This window comes from Nannobrachium achirus, assembly GCF_963921795.1.
Source record: "Nannobrachium achirus genome assembly, chromosome: 10".
Taxonomy (NCBI): Eukaryota; Metazoa; Chordata; class Actinopteri; order Myctophiformes; family Myctophidae; genus Nannobrachium; species Nannobrachium achirus.
The window spans coordinates 10,117,348-10,135,122 of record NC_137819.1 but is presented as its reverse complement, the minus strand read 5'-3'; the positions used below and the strand labels follow the sequence as shown (position 1 = coordinate 10,135,122).

Genomic DNA, 17,775 nt, shown 5'->3' with positions numbered 1-17,775 from the left:
AATAATGATCTCTATTTTTTAATGCTAAATGACACGTGGATTTGCTATAACGATGATATTGACATTTTATGACGGTTATGGTAAATTAACTAAACACTGATCTTTCTAAACGGCTGAAACCTGGTTGGTTTCCATTGTGAGTTAACAGTAACATCCGGTCTAGAGCCCGCCTACTGTATCCGGCCTTCTGCGCATAGACACACATGCATACACGCAGTGTTTCCGTTACAAACCGGATCTACAACATGCACAGACTTTATCCCCTCCTCTATGGTGGAACTACTTCACCAGTTTACTGTAAACCACGTGATTTAGGAGAAGATGTGTCGTTGTCAGTAGCCTAGGGTATGGTTCATTTGAGTATTTACTGTTTGTGACTGTAGTATATTACAAAGAAAAGTTTTAGGCTACAATCAAAATAATCCGACCATGAAAATAATTAATAAGCCTATATTAAAGTAGGCCTAATTAAACTGCTGAACCATTCGACATCTCAAAGCTGCAGTCCATAACTTTGTTTAATAGAATAAAACATTATTTTAGCCATGGTAGAGTATGTTAATTAATAGTAGGCCTATTATTAACACGATAGAACTATTCCCTTATTCCCTCAGTGGTGCACCCGACCACGCGTTCTGTTGTTGCAACTTGCAACATGTGTCTCCCTGCTCTTTTACTCTGTGGTCTAGTAGGACCCCTGCTGGTTGACAAGAGCTACTGCATGCATCTGCATCTACTGTAGTCTCAGCATTATGTTGGTGATATTGTTGCCTCGTGTGTGTGTGTGTGTGTGTGTGTGTGTGTGTGTGTGTGTGTGTGTGTGTGTGTGTGTGTGTGTGTGTGTGTGTGTGTGTGTGTGTGTGTGTGTGTGTGTGTGTGTGTGCGTGCGTGCGTGCGTGCGTGCGTGTTAAAGGGCACTGGGCAAATGGCTGAAATGCTACAATAAAGGATGCTGATGGTTAATGTCATGCATATCTAGCATGTTGTGTTTTCTGATCTATTTTATTGACAGGTTTAATAAAGAGCAACATGGAGAGCAAGAAGGAGGAAGCTGACAAACATCACATCCACAGAGCAGAGTCTCCAACACCCAGCTGTGTTTCTGTGAAGAGTGACTGGTCTATGGGAGAACCTCTTAACTTCAGTGAACCTGGACCTCCACACACACAGTATGTCAATCCTCCTCTACAACAGGGGTTTTTAAAGTGGGTGACGGGGCACCCTGGGCTGCCGTGATGCCAGTCCAGAGGTGCCGCGAGATAATTTGATAATATTTGGAATTCATCAATATCATCATATCATTTCACTATGTTAGTAAAACACACCTGATTTGCACTGTACTTGATGAGTTATTTTTCTACGACAACACTCTTCACCAAAAATAGACGATCTACAAGCGCGCAACGTGTCACGCTGTGGCGCGTTGTGAGCTTGAAGATCGGCTATTTTTGGATCGGCTACTTGTAGATCGGCTACCTTCCTCCCAGAATAGGCATGCTGGGGTTCAAGTGGTTAAACGTCAAGTAAGTATAATGTTATTTTCAGTCAGTTCTGATGGAAACGGATATTTCTCCAATAGGGTGTAAGATTCTAAACATTAACAGTGTAATTCAGGGGTGCCGTGGATGAAAAAGTTATTTACAGGGGTGACCTGAGTCAAAAAAGATTGAAAACCCCTGCTCTACAATATACTGTATAACACTATAACATGACAAAGTGATCTCATGCTAAGTTACGTCATCACTGTCCGGCCCAAACCAGCTAACTCCACTCCACTTGAGCTGGATGTTTTCTTTTGTTGAAAAATTATGTTTGACATTTTGGGAGTTAGCTGCAAATGACTATAAAACAAGACATGTTTGTATTCAGTCGTTAGCTATTAAGTTAGTGTTCACTTTGTGAATGAAGTGGTACAAATCACAACAATATGTTCAGTGGTGAAGTGATTGATTGTTATCTAGGCCAGGATGTAGGCCGTCTGTCTGTCTGTCTGTCTGTTTGTCTGTCTGTCTGTCTGTCTGTCTGTCTTTCTCTCTGCCTGTCTCTCTGTCTATGGCTAATCTAGCAAGAGCCAAATGTCTTGTGCACACTGCCAATAGGCCAAGGAAGTCAAATCCCTGCATTATGTTTATATTTTCATGGTGGCGCTATCCCAGCCTGATGAACTATAGCCAACCTGGCCTGGTGGAGATATGCGTTCTGTTCTACTTATTCTCATAACATTTTGGAAAGTCATAGTGTCACATGTCCAAGCTGTTGTGAGCTTGTAGATAATCTAGTATTTTCCTTCACAGTGTTTGTTGGTGAGTAATGAATGATAGTTTCACTATTTTACTGAATAATGTAATGGCAGTTTAATGTTCACTATTCTATTGAATAATGTAATTATAGTTTCATTTATATCTGGAATATCTATCTATCTTTGACATTGAAGAGCCAGAACCCCCAATAATGTTACTCTCATACTACATACAAATAAAATGTCTGATTCATCCACATGATGAAGTATAAACATTTGTATGATTCCAGAAGTCACAGAGCAGAGTCTCCAACACCCAGCTGTGTGTCTGTGAAGAGTGACAAGTCTAAAGGACGTCCTCCTAACTTCAGTGAACCTGGACCTCCACACACACAGTATGTCAATCCTCCTATACAATATACTGTATAACACTATAACATGACAAAGTGATCTCATGCTAAGTTACGTGTCGTCGCTGTCCAGCCCAAACCAGCGAATAAAAAGAAAATATGTATATATATTTTTATTATTTTCATAAATCCCTGTAAGTGCCATCCCTGAACTAGTTATTTTTTATATTATATAACATTAGTGCGCAGTCCAAGGGACTCGCTGGTGAAAGCGACTCACTGTGCTGTGTTCCATTTAGCGATTACGTCATCATGAAGCGTGTAATTTCCATAGACTCCTATTCATTGTGCTGCAAAGACACTGCTTTATCTCCCAAAAAAGTGTTTCGGCCAAAATTTTATAACTCCACTTGAGCTGGATGTTTTTTTTTTCTTCTTCTTCTTTTTTCCCTCTCTGTTCTACTTATTCTCATGTAATTTTGGACAGTCATGGTGTCACATGTCATTTACATTCTTCTGTTCCCAGTCTGGTTCTGTATAAACATTATGGACACAAGACATTAACTATCAGCATCCTTTATTGTAAACATTTCATCCCATTTGCACATGATGAATGTATAAACATTTGTATGATTCCAGAAGTCACAGAGCAGAGTCTCCAACACCCAGCTGTGTGTCTATGAAGAGTGACAAGTCTAGAGGTCTTCCTCCTGATTTCAGTGAACCTGGTCCTCCGCACACACAGTATGTCAATCCTACTATACAATATATAACACTATAACATGACAAAGTGATCTGTCTTGCTGTCGTCATTATGGAATCACATTTCACAATCACACACACACGCACACACACGCACACGCGCACGCACGCACGCACGCGCACGCACACGCACACACACACACACACACACACACACACACACACACACACTTGAGCACACATGGGCAACATACGGCCCAGCCCTTTTACCATCTCAATACGGCCCTCGAAGTCCTCAAGAAAAACCAAATGACCCCCGTAAAATCTACATCTTAAATGGCAGCATTATGTTTTAGGGAAATCAATTTAACTCAACTCCAATTCATTATTAGTAATTAATACGTAGGCGTGTGAATCATTTGAGTATATTCCATCAGTATATTCTCAAATGTTAAATGTTTATAATGTAACAGTGAAACAGTCTGCCATGGATCCATATTTATAAAGTAATTCATAAGGGAGGGGTCGTTTTTTATTGAGGGGTGTTACTGGAGAAAATGTATAAGCCCTTTTATAAAATGCCATGACCCTCCCTCTCAATTGGGGAAAAAATCAGTGACCCTCCCCAAGCATTAAAATAAAAAAGATTGACCCTCCCCTACAACATGGCATTTACCACAGTAAAATTATGCCTATAAAACCTATATTATTATATTCCTAACCAGTGGCGAGAACAGAACAGAGATTTTTTTCTTTCTTTCTTTTTTTACTGTAAATAATTAGGATTTTTTATGGTTAAAAACGGGTGCGGGCGGCAGCAGCAATGAACAATAATGAATAGGCTAATATAATGCATTGAGATCCCAGCTGCACTTCATCCCAAAAACACATTTCCAAATATAAACTAACACACCCTCCAAACTAAAGTAACACACAGTGAGTAGCCTATAGTGCTGCTAGTGTAAAAGTCAACGTGGACATCACATAAAAGGTGAGAAGTTCTCACAGGTTGAGAACAGGTTATTTGACATCTAGGTTACAGATTAAACAGTTGACACATGTGCACAACACAGAGAAGGCTTGTAACTGCTGCCATTCATTTTGTGCTGTTGATTGCCTGTCGTCAAATCTGGGTCAAATGCGCATTTTCAACGAGCGGTCGTTAATTCTTTTTAGCACCTTTTCACTTTTTACTTTAGGGAGGGGGGATACAGTTCTGACAACCATTGTTGCTGCCTTACACAGCTCTCCATTGTTTTAGGAAAATACATTGTAGTATAAACACAGCCACTTCAGTTCATTCACACTAACTGCAGTGACTGTGGGGTTTCCAGGGATGGCACCCAGGGTTTGTCATTAAATGAAGCAGAAGGCTGTTGACAATGGTTGCATAAGTGCCTGTACCTCTGGAGCCATTGTTTGCTTTTGAAAAATTGCATGGCCCTCCCTTGAATTCAAAGTGAAATCAGCAGACCCTCCCTAGGACTGAAATTGAAATAGCATGACCCTCCCCTATTTTCCTCCAGTAACACCCCTCAATAAAAAACAACCCCTCCCTAAGCCTTAAAGACACCACGGAAAATAGGCAATATGTTTGTCCGTCTTGTCTATCAAATTCATGTAGTTTTATCTTAATTCAGCACTATGTGTTTCAAGTTTCAATTGTCCGATGCATGGCCCTTCACTCACTTTATCAAAGTCAGTATGGCCCCCTGGAGAGAGATGTTGCCCACCCCTGCACTAGAGGATGACATTTTATCTGGATTCCTGTGGGTCCTGTGGGATTCCCGCGGGGTGGGAGTCGGTTTATTTTGTATTTATTATTAATCCTGGGATTGGGACGGGATGGTAATGAAAAGGAGCGGACAAGGGAGGGTTTTTTGCTGTTTCAGCATTGAAGAGCCAAAACCCCCAAAATGTGACTCTCTCATACTTCATATAAATAAAATGTCTGTTTCATTCACATGCTGAATGTATAAACACAGTATGTCCTCCTATACAATATATAAGACTATAACTTGATAAAGTGCCAAAACCTAACTGCACTTGAGCAGGATGTTTCCTTTTTTTCTCCTTCCTTTTTTTTCTTTTTTTTTAAATGACTTTTGACATTTCTGTTTTTGGCCAGACGGCAGAGATGTTCAAATGACTATAAAACAAGACATGTTCGTATTCATTCGTTAGCTATTATGTTAGCATTCACTTTGTGAATTAAGTGGTACAAATCACAACAATGTGTTCAGTGGTGAAGTGATTGATTGCTATCTATGCCAGTGTCTGTCTGTCTGTCTGTCTGTCTGTCTGTCTGTCTGTCTGTCTGTCTGTCTCTGTCTGTCTGGCTCAGGCTAATCTAGCAAGAGCCAAATTAGTTAGGTAAAATTTGCCGAAAGTTAAACCAATCTGGGAACTAAATCAAAATCAATATCTTTCTTCACAAATGTGTTCATAAAGGTGTCAACTATCACCTCTGAACTTTCTCAATCACAACTCCCTTGGGGGACTTTGTGGGAGCCAATCAAAGTCCCCGTGGGCCTGGGATTAAAGGGGGAAAAAATAAAAAATGGCCAATATGAGCGTATGAGGTGTGTAATTAGGCCTTAAAATAGGCCACAACAAACTACCCTTTTGTGTCCACGAGACATAATATTGGCAATAAAAAAAATGGTCGGAGTAGGGTTTGAATTCATGAAAACTATTCAAGATCAGGTGGGTAAGCACACATCATGACACACATGATAACATGATACAATCTGACAAGGAACACTCAAAAGGGTTTAAGCATAGGGACTAACAGGACACAGGTGAACTCGAATGACATGATTGGCTAAGCCTTAGCCAATTAGGCCTATTTTATGGCCAAGGAGTCATTTAAACTGAAAACTAATGGTTGGAATGGATTCAGCAGCACATAAATACCCTAATTACACACGCCATATGCTTTTTTTCTTCTTTTTTTCGTTTTATCCCCTTTAATCCCAGGCCCGGGTATCCCGATACCCCCAACTTTGATTGGTTCCCACAAAGTTCCCCAAGGGAGTTGTGATTGAGCAAGTTCAGAGGTGATAGTTGACACCTTTATGAACACATTTGTGAAGAAAGATATTGATTTTGATTTAGTTCCCAGATTGGTTTAACTTTCGGCTAATTTTACCTAACTAAATGTATTGTACACACTGCCAATAGGTCAAGAAAGCCAATCCTTGCAATATGGTAATATTTTCATGGTGGCGCTGTAACATCACACTTTACATTCTGGCCTATACGTCTTGAACCATCGGACAAAGACTGAAACTGTAGTCAACCCGGCCTGGTGGAGATATGCTCTCTGTTCTACTTATTCTCATGTCATTTTGGACAGTCATGGTGTCACATGTCATTTACATGGGTTCTGTTCCCAGTCTAGTTCTGTACAAACATTATGGACACAAGACATTAACTATCAGTCTGATTCTGTACAAACATTATGGACACAAGACATTAACTATCAGCATCCTTGTCCCCTAGTGGTCTGTTTGCAATGAATCAAATATTATATAGAGATCAGTTTATGGTTGAAACCCCAAATAATAGCTAAAAGAAAATTCTCAATGGATTCTGATACTATTGGGTAGGCAAAATAACATACTAAAACCTTAGGAAAGAATAACGTCTGGAAAGGCATCATTTTCAAGATGGTGTCAAGGATGGCTGCCGGGAGCTTAAAATGCATATAAAAATGTAAAAAATCATAACAATTGTGCACTTGGTAACTAGTTTTTGATTTTTGCTATGATGTAAGGTAAGATCTCCAAAAACCATCACAGACAAGTTGGGATCGCCACCTAGTGGTCTGTAGCTCCCGACAGGACTCCATCATATCTGTGCAGCAAACTGTATTTCATAAACATTTGTGTGATTCCAGAAGTCTTCACCACAGAGCAGAGTCTCCAACACCCAGCTGTGTGTCTATGAAGAGTGATCAGTCTATGGATTTCCCTATGAACTTCAGTAATGAACCTGGACCTTCAAACACAAAGTAAGACAATTTGGAATTCTGGTGTGTAGGATTCTCTTATAAGATTAATAACTACTTCAGTAGCGTAAAAGACACACACTGGCACAACACCAGAAGGAGACACACTGAACCCACTGAACTCAGTTTCAAAACTGGGGTCAAATTGGTTCTACCGCTATGATGCCTCCAGAATGTGGAATGATCTACCAACCAGAGTTTCTGTTAGCTGGTATTTACCGGCTATTGACTGTTAAAATGTTTAATTGGACGATAATATAACCACCGGCCACTGTGGCCGGCTGGGAAAATGCTGTTATTAGGCTATTTTATCATTTAAGCCTATTATTATTTGGATAAAGTAGAACCATTAAAACCATTAAATCATAATGATTAAAGTTTTTATCGTGATCGGACAATGTAACTGGTTTAGTTCCTGATAGCTTGCTGCTGCTCGCACTTATAGATCAGCCTATTTGCTTGTCCGATGGTGTGGCACGCTGTAAATATCAGAGCTACAGGCTCACAACACATCGCAAAGTGCCAGGTTGTGAGCTTGTATGTCTGCCATTTAGATATGCAAAAACACCGTTGTACGGTGAAGGCTCGATGCACATTTTCTTCAGTTAATCAGTGCTGTGTACGGGTCGGGGGTTTAGGTTTACTGTTATGACAAACAGAACCGGGTGTGATCTGAACCAAGCCAGACCGAGTTGACGATAAGAAAACAGGGACCCATGGGTTCTTCTATGGGTCGTGGAATCACGTGGATATGAGTAAGCACAGTGACTGTCTGATCACAGCAATGGATTAAGTGCCAAGTGGTGAAAGTTAGTGACACAATGCAGGCAAGTGGCTTGCGCAATCATGACATAAAATTAACAAAACAAAACATGATGTTTGCATAGTAAGGTTGAATGAGATGTAAAAGCCCAAATCATATATGAATTGGTAGGCTACAGTGTGACTGCATCGCACAAGCAGTTCACTCGTGCCCATTTATTCAGTTTTGTTTTGGCAAGCCCTCTGAGTCTGCATGAGTAGAGAGATATTATTTAGTTAACTATAAAAACAGAAACAGATCCTATCTGTGATAAAGTGGAAGAAGTGCAGCGCTATAACATAAAACGTTCAGCACGTAGACAGCAAAGACGCGTACACTCAAAGCATATCCCAAGCAGCTGAGACGCTCATGGATGTCATGGACCCATTTACTCCCAGATTGCTTTGCGCTTACCCACAATGCAACGTGAGATATCCAAGATGACGCAAACTGGCTTATGGGGTCACATGTCATTTCCATGGGTTCTGTTCCCACTCTGGTTCTGTACAAACATTATGGGCGCAAGACATTAACTATCAGCATCCTTTTTTGTAAACATTTCATCCCACTTCATACATACGCACACGCATGCATGCACACACGCGCACACGCACACGCACACACACACACACACACACACACACACACACACACACACACACACACACACACTCACACTCACACTCACACTCACACTCACACATACACAGTTTTTGGAGTGGTGAAGCAGCTCCCTACAAACTAGTTTGTGTGTCTCCCTGTCCTCAACCCTGTCATAGAGTACAAATAGCTGCAATGCAGGCCTGGGTCACCAAGTGGCGCTGTTGAGCAACCGATACACACACACACACACACACACACACACACACACACACACACACACACACACACACACACACACACACACACACACACACACACACAATGTTTCTTTAGTACAACGGTGCTTGGCCGGAGTTATATTTCATTAGTACAACGGTGCCAGTGCGTGGCTGGATTTTTAAACTATAAAAACAGGAACAGATCGAGAAGACACACATAGGCTTGTGCAGCCTAGACACACACATGCTCAAATTCACCACTTTTTTTAATTCACATGATAAATGTATAAACATTTGTATGATTCTAGAAGTCACAGAGCAGAGTCTCCAACACCCAGCTGTGTGTCTATGAAGAGTGATCGGTCTAAAGGATATCCTCCTAACTTCAGTGAACCTGGACCTCCACACACACAGTATGTCAATCCTCCTATACAATAACACTATAACATGACAAAGTGATCTGTCTGATTGTTGTCATTATGGAAGCAAATTTGAACAATGGACAGTTTGATGAAAACATGTTGCATGTTTACAATGTACAACTGGACCATGTGTTTGTAGTATGCAGATCGGTTGCTGTCATTTGTGTTTGCATACTTATATTAAGTATATTTCAGGTGGAGTGAAATTGATATGGAGTGGAGTGATATTGATATGTATTTATTTGTATTGATATGTCATTGACTATATTCATAATAAGTTGTCTATTCATCTCCACAGAGAGAGGAAGAGGAGTGGTTGTGTTGTGACAGAGCAGGCGTCCAAGAGATCCAGAACCACACCTGGACTGAAGACACCCAGTCACACCACACCTGGACAATGTAAGACTGGATATAATTTGCACTAATTACAAATTCATATTAATAAATTGGAATGCTTACATTTCAGAAATCAAAGCAGACAACATGTTTAAATTAGTGTTAGTGCCTAAGTGCAAATAATGAAGCTAAACAACCAACTATTAACTCAAAAACAAAAACAACTGATATTGTCTTGTTACTTTTAGCTGTTTTTCTTAGCAAATTGCATATTTTCTGAAGGGCATTTAATTAGTAATGTAAAGATGCAAAATTATATATTAACTTGAATGTTAATGTCTTCTTTTCTCTCATTTCAGATGTCAGTCCGCAGAGTGATTTGAAGGATTATAAGGTCAGTTTGGAGAGTCTTGATGAAGTGAAAGACCACATGACAGAAGAGTCTGGAACCTCCCTCACCAGCACCTACACAGAGCTCTACATCTCACAGGGAGAGAGTGAAGGGGTTAATAGGCAACATGAGGTGATACAGCTTGAGACAGCTTCCAACATGAAGACCTTCCATGACGAACCAATCAACTGCTGTGACATCTTTAAACCCCGCCCTGGCAGAGAGACACCCATCAGAAGAGTTCTGACCAAGGGCATCGCTGGCATTGGAAAAACCTTCTCTGTGCGTAAGTTCATTCTGGACTGGGCAAGAGGTTTGGAAAATCAAGATATAGATCTCCTGATTCCCTTCTCATTCCGGGAGCTGAACTTGGTCAGAGATGAGCAGTACAGTCTTCTCTCACTGATCCATGAATTCCACCCAACATTAAAGAAAGTCACAGCAGAGCAGCTCGCTGCCTGGAAGGTTGGCTTCATCTTTGATGGTCTGGATGAAAGCAGGTCTTCATTCCACTTCCAAAATAACAGTGTTTCTGATGTCACAGTGACATCATCAGTGGATGCTTTGTTGACAAACCTCATCGAGGGGAATCTGCTCCCCTCAGCCCTCCTCTGGATAACCACCAGACCTGCAGCAGCCAATCAGATCCCTCCTGAATATGTTGACATGGTGACCGAAGTACGCGGGTTCACGGACCCCCAGAAGGAGATGTACTTTAGGAACAGATTCAGTGATGAGGAACAGACCAGCCCAGACCCCCAGAAGGAGGAGACTTTAAAGAACAGAGTCAGTGAAGAGAAGCTGGCCGACAGAATCCTCTCACACTTGAAGACATCAAGGACCCTCTACATCATGTGTCACATCCCACTCTTCTGTTGGATCATTGCTACCATTCTGCTGGACATGTTGATGACACACACGATAGGACAGCTGCCCAAGACCCTGACTGAGATGTGCTGCCGCTTCCTGTTGGTTCAGACAAAGAGAAAGAAGCAGAAGTATGGTGAGACAGATGAAGTTAATCAACAGCACCTCACAGAGACTGACAAGGACGTTCTTCTGAAGCTGGGAAGGCTGGCATTTGAACATCTGGAGAAAAGTAGCATCATGTTCTACCAAGAAGACCTGGAAGAGTGTGGTCTTGATGTGAAAGAAGCCTCACTGTACTCAGGGGTGTGTACAAAGATCTTCAAAAGAGAGTGTGTGCTCTTCCAGAAAACCGTCTACAGCTTTGTTCATCTGATCATCCAGGAGTTTCTGGCTGCAGTCTACCTGTTCCACTGTTTCACACAGAAGAACATGAAGGTACTGGAGACATTCCTGGAAGATAAAAAGTACAACAGTGACAGCTCCCTCTCAGACTTCCTGAAAGCTGCTAAGAAAAAATCCCTGAAGAGTAAAAATGGCCACCTGGACTTACTTGTTCGATTCCTTCATGGCCTTTCACTGGAGTCCAACCAGAGTCTGTTAGGAGGACTATTGGATCAGACAGAATTCAGTCCAGAGGAGATCCAGAAAGCCATCAAGAATCTGAAGAGGATGAACACTGACGATGCCTCCCCTGACAGATGTATCAACATCTTCCACTGTTTGATGGAGATGAATGACAACTCAGTACATCAGGAGATGCAAAAGTACCTGAAGTCAAAGAACGGATCAAAGAAGAAACTGTCTGGAAGCCAATGTTCAGCTCTGGCCTTCATGCTGCAGATGTCTGAGGATGTTCTGGAAGAGTTGGACGTGAATAAATACAACACAGCAAAGCAGTTTCGAAACAGACTGATCCCAGCTGTGAGGAACTGCAGGAAGGCGAGGTTGGTAGTCAAGTGAATAGAAACATCCTAGGCTAGAGTCAATCTGCCATTACAGTTCAATCTATAAGAATTGATCAGAATTGAAGGTAGATGCAAAGGTTTTGATAATACTGTAATTAAACCCCCTTCACCGTGGTGAAAGCACTCTGTAGTACAAGTTCATAGATGTCACTTGTTAAACAATGTCTACAGGCTTACAAGTTACAATGCTTTGCATCGTCGCATGCCTTGGATATTTTATAGGTCTGGTTTATTGGGAAAGAATTTCCCTCATGCGACGGATCAGTTCAGTGTGAATAAATTATTCTCTCAAGGTTTAATGTAACAGAATACCAAATAATAAGCTTAGCTTTTGCTCACCGTTGCTACACAAATAGATGATATTGTGATGCAGGACACTGGAACACTGTTACCTGATAGATTGTGATACTAGGATGTATAGGACACTGTAACACTGTTACCTGATAGATTATGATACTAGGATGTATAGGACACTGGAACACTGTTACCTGATAGATTATGATACTAGGATGTATAGGACACTGGAACACTGTTACCTGATAGATTATGATACTATGATGTATAGGACACTGGAACACTGTTACCTGATAGATTATGATACTGGGATGTATAGGACACTGGAACACTGTTACCTGATAGATTATGATACTATGATGTATAGGACAATGGAACACTGTTACCTGATAGATTATGATACTGGGATGTATAGGACACTGAAACACTGTTACCTGATAGATTATGATACTAGGATGTATAGGACACTAGAACACTGTTACCTGATAGATTATGATACTAGGATGTATAGGACACTGGAACACTGTTACCTGATAGATTATGGATTGCTTATATTCATCACTGAGAAGAAAGGAATATTTTGAAATAAAAGATTATCCCACATGGGGTTTGGTACTCAGATTTTAAACCAGTCTGCGTCTTCATCCGAAGACTTGTAGGCTACTAAAAGCTCACAATGCGTCGCTACGCGACACAAGCAGCAGCTTTATGATCAGCAAAAGCTTTCCGCACAATAACACAGGCATAGAGCCCTGAGGGACTCCGCTCAACCACATAGGGTTTAAGTGGTTAACGTTCATGACAGTGAACTACGTATAATTTGTTTTGATTATCTCTTATTTAATCTGCATTTACAGACTTGTTGGCTGTAACCTCGGACAGACAGAGGTTGAAGTTGTGGCTTCAGCTCTCAGCTCTAATCCTTCCCATTTGAGAGAACTGGACCTCAGTGAAAACGACCTGCGAGACTCAGGACAGCTGCTCTGTGAAGGACTGAAGAGTCTGTACTGTAGGCTGGAGATTCTACAGTAAGATACATTTACTTGATTTATTTTGATCACTTCTGTTTTATTACTGTATTAGTTAGCTTCCCTAACAGAGTGAACTACGTATAATTTGTTTTGATAATCTCTTATTTGGTGTGATTTTGGTGTGATGACAAACATTTGAGTTGCAAACCCATAGGGTGGGAATCAGTTATAATCTATTTCCATTGCATTTGGAACATAGTAGCCTACCTGACACTGAAATTAACCTAGAGAATAAGTCAGTTCCGGCTGTGGTGCCATCCATCCATCCATCCATCCATCCTGCTTGTCCTAGCATGAATCCAGGAATAATTACATATATTGTATTAAATATCCCACCTCAAAGCCATGCATTGCCGTTACTGCTATAGTTTTTAACTCTTTTATAGTTTGTTTTCTCTAATGTTTTCCCCCTGTGTGTGTGTGTGTGTGTGTGTGTGTGTGTGTGTGTGTGTGTGTGTGTGTGTGTGTGTGTGTGTGTGTGTGTGTGTGTGTGTGTGTGTGTGTGTGTGTGTGTGTGTGTGTGTGTGTGTAAATACATGGTATGTATTCTTATTCATTCAGACTGCATAACTGCTGGTTGTCAGAGAGATGCTGTGAACTTCTGGCCTCAGCTCTTAGATCTAATCTCCATCTCAAAGAACTGGACGTTCGTTTCAACGTCCTGAAAGAATCAGAACTGAAGACTCTAATCTCTGCTGGACAGCAGACTGTTGAGTGAGTAGACCTGGATGTGTCCATGTTGGATAGAACACTGTTTCTATCATAGTGCAATGTGTTTGCAGTGGGATCAGTGGGCAGATAGGCCCATACCCACTGTGTTTATGTGCCTATCACCCACTGGTACCAGTGGGTGATAGGCCCGTACCCACTGTGTTTATGGGCCTATCATCCATACCCATCACCCCACTGGGATGATAGACCATGGATACCATGAATATGTTAGTCTTCATCACAACTAAGTCTCGGTCAATATTTGTGATTAAAAATGTCCTGTAATCTCCTTAGATTAGGTATTTATAGGCGAAACCCTGTAGTGTGAGCTAGTGGAGACATTGTGTTGACAGTTAGACATTGATTCATTGTTGTTCTACTTCCTACAGAGTGAAACATGGAGGAGAAGATTGGATTAAACCTGAACTCCTTAAAAGATGTGAGTATGTCTGTCTGTCTGTCTGTCTGTCTGTCTGTCTGTCTGTCTGTATCTACTGTATGTCACACATTGACATATTGTACACTGTTTTATAATCTGTTGGCTCCTCCCATGTTTTACTCCCTGAATTCTAAACTGAAAACATTTTCCTGGGAATTCAGAAGTATGATAATTATACATAACGTGTTGCCACTAGATGGTAACAATGCAGCCGTGGAGAGCACGGAGATGCATTACAGAAATTACATATTCAATAGCGTGCTGGTAAATGACTGTGAGTGAATCTGATAGCCATGCATCAGCTGCACTTAGAGCTTAAAAGTTCAGCCCGAGCCCGACGGGACCCGACGGGTCGGCATGGCGCGGGCTGGGCCGGGCTCAATTTGTCACGTATATGTCGGGCTTTGGGTCGGGTCGGTCTTTTATAATCCGGTAGGCAAGCGCAGCACGGTAACGTGATGTCTCTGTGACTGTCACTGTGTAAGCTGCGCTGCACCGCTGCGGCGCAACTTGACACAGTTGAGCGTGTGTGACTGTATGTGCACTGCTGTGCAACTTTCAGACAGTTATTGAGTGTGTGAGTGTGCTCCCGTGTGTGTGTGTGTGTGTGTGTGTGTGTGTGTGTGTGGCGGTGGCTGCTGTGGCCAGTGGGTGCTTCTCGCTGTGGCAGAGCAGAGCGGAGATCATTGAAACCATTCACAGACACTTTTGGATATCCTAATAATATTATAGACGTAGTGTGAACGTTGTAGCTATAACAGCCTGTACGCCTGCTTCCTGAATCCTGATTTAGCGACGGCCGTCAGCTGTATTTTCCAGCGAGGCTCCGATGTGTGTTTTATTTTTTTTTATTTTTTTTATTCCATAATTAGGACGGTGCTTGCCACAATGTCTTTTATATATATAAAGACAGTTGGAAAATGGTAGAATGACACTGTTCTTAACGAATCACCAATATTGTATGAGGAAAAAAAGGCTGCTGCCGTCTGCATCATATAAGCTTGTTTAGAATGTCGAGGCTGGGCCGGTCTCCAATTGTCAATTATGTATCGGGCTTGGGCTCGGTCCGGGCTGAAATTCTCTAGGGCTGGGTTGGGCCGGGCTCACTTTTTTAAGCCCGATTTAAGCTCTAGCTGCACTTACACATAACAAAGGTTTGCATCGTGAAGAGTGAACTTGTAGATCTGCTATAAAAACTAGACAAAAAACTCTGATCTAAACGTAACGCCTTGCGTCGTTATGGGTTATGAGGTTGTAGATGGTTATATTTCAAAATGTGGCACTCATTCTCTGCCTATCCCGAACATGTTCGGCTTTATTTCAATCCAATACAATTTGTTTTTATTAATTGACTTACCCTGAGCTGCTTGTAGAGTCGTGGGTGGTCCTGGCTCGTCCTACGCTAGCCAGCTAGCCATTTTACATGGTCCGACGATATATTCCATTAAAAATGGTTTAAAATACATTTTTGAGCCCCCCAATGTTCACTGAATGTTCAGCGCCGCTTCCGGAACGTAGTCCAGGGTGCCTATCCCGAACATGTTCGGCTTTTTTAATGAAATGAATAAAATGATCCGAGGCCTTCTGAAGGCTTTTTCATTGGATTCGCCGAATCCAATGAAAAACCACATCTTTGGAGGCCCATATCTCTGGATTGTGTTTTTAGGGATGTGGCGCGAGGTTTATTTACGGCGAAATCGCCTAAAAATGATCTTTTAAATGACAAAATGCTAATAGCTATTCTGTAGTCATTTTCATCCGGGACCTTTCCATGACGTGCACGAACGTGAGCATGCGCGTCACTGCAACGTGAGTCCCCGGATGCTAATGCGCTCGCCTATGGGACAAACCCTGGCATTCTTTGGCGCCCTCTAGGGGCTGGCACTAAAACGGTTAAGATAAAGCTGATCTACAAGCTCACGTGTCACATTTCGACATGTTGCGCTTGTAGATCAGCTCTATTAAAACATCATAAGAGTCCTTCTACAAGCTCACAATATGTTGCATCATGACGTGTAGTGAGCTTTTAGATAGACTGTTATTTAAATGGTTTTTAAATAACCAATCTACAAGCTCACAACGCCTCCCATTATGACGCGCTCTAACTTGTAGATATATATTTAAAAATCAGCTGATCTACAACCTCACAACATTTTACAATGTGACATGTTGTGAGCTTGTCGATCGGCTATATTTCATACACACAAAATAGCAGATCGACAAGATCAAAATGTGCCATGACGAACTGTGATCTTTTAATGGTGTATATTTAAAACAAATCACTGATCTTTAAGCTCAAAACGCCTCGACACATTATTATGAGCTTGTAGATCAGCCATATTTGAAAGATAAACAATCTACAAGCTCACGTGTCCTAATGTGTCATGCTGTGAGCTTGTAGATCAGTTAGTTTTGTATTGCAAACATAAAAAGAGACAATCTACAAACCCATAATACACATCATGACGTGGTGAGCTTTTATATGGACTATTATTTAAACAAAATGGCTGATCTACAAGTTCACAACTTGTCACATTGTTACAGGTTGTGAGCCAATCTGCAAGCTCAAGTTGTGTTCTTTTACATCTGCTATAGTACAGGCAAAAATAGCAGATCTACAAGCTTGCAACTCATTGTGATGTGTTGTTGGCACCGTGGCAATTTAATGACTTTTAAGACTTTAAAAACTGAATTGGCCAAATTAGCAAATATTATGTAAGAAAGCGGCAAATGTGAAAATATCTGATCTACAAGCTCTCAACGCTTCACAATATTCTATTTTCTGTCAAACCACTGTAAATGTAATGCCTACAAAAGTACTTGCAGGGTGGGGGTCCCCAGTTCAAATATGATTATTTTAGGGGGTCCCCAGTGTGTATTTTCCACATTGATGTCACTTCTCAACCTGGAGGCTTTAAGACATCTTACTTTGTTGTCAATGTCATCAGACACAGACCTGATTGTGAGCTTGTAGATCTTACTGTGTTGTCATCAGACACAGACCTGGTTGTGAGCTTGTAGATCTTACTGTGTTGTCATCAGACACAGACCTGGTTGTGAGCTTGTAGATCTTACTGTGTTGTCATCAGACACAGACCTGGTTGTGAGCTTGTAGATCTTACTGTGTTGTCGTCAGACACAGACCTGGTTGTGAGCTTGTAGATCTTACTGTGTTGTCATCAGACACAGACCTGGTTGTGAGCTTGTAGATCAGTTATTTTCACTATTTTAAATGTTTAGAGTTTCAACCCGACAGTGACGGTGCATTTTAATTATTTTTAGTGAAAACAAACAAACAAACAAACAAACAAACAAACAAACAAACAAACAGTTGCTTGTTGATGATACTATTTCAAAAATAACTGATCGACAAGCACACGCGCACGCTTG

General features: G+C 41.3%; 1 protein-coding gene across 1 annotated transcript; it reads left to right on the top strand.

The window, feature by feature from the left end:
• Positions 1-10,611: 10,611 nt before the first annotated feature.
• LOC308292797 (NLR family CARD domain-containing protein 3-like) lies at positions 10,612-11,905 on the top strand (the record flags this gene model as incomplete). The annotated part of the gene is made up of 1 exon (XM_080735226.1): positions 10,612-11,905. The coding sequence occupies exon 1, from the start codon at positions 10,742-10,744 to the stop codon at positions 11,903-11,905; it is 1,164 nt and encodes a 387-aa protein (XP_080591352.1). The 5' UTR covers positions 10,612-10,741.
• Between the last annotated feature and the right edge of the window lie 5,870 nt (positions 11,906-17,775).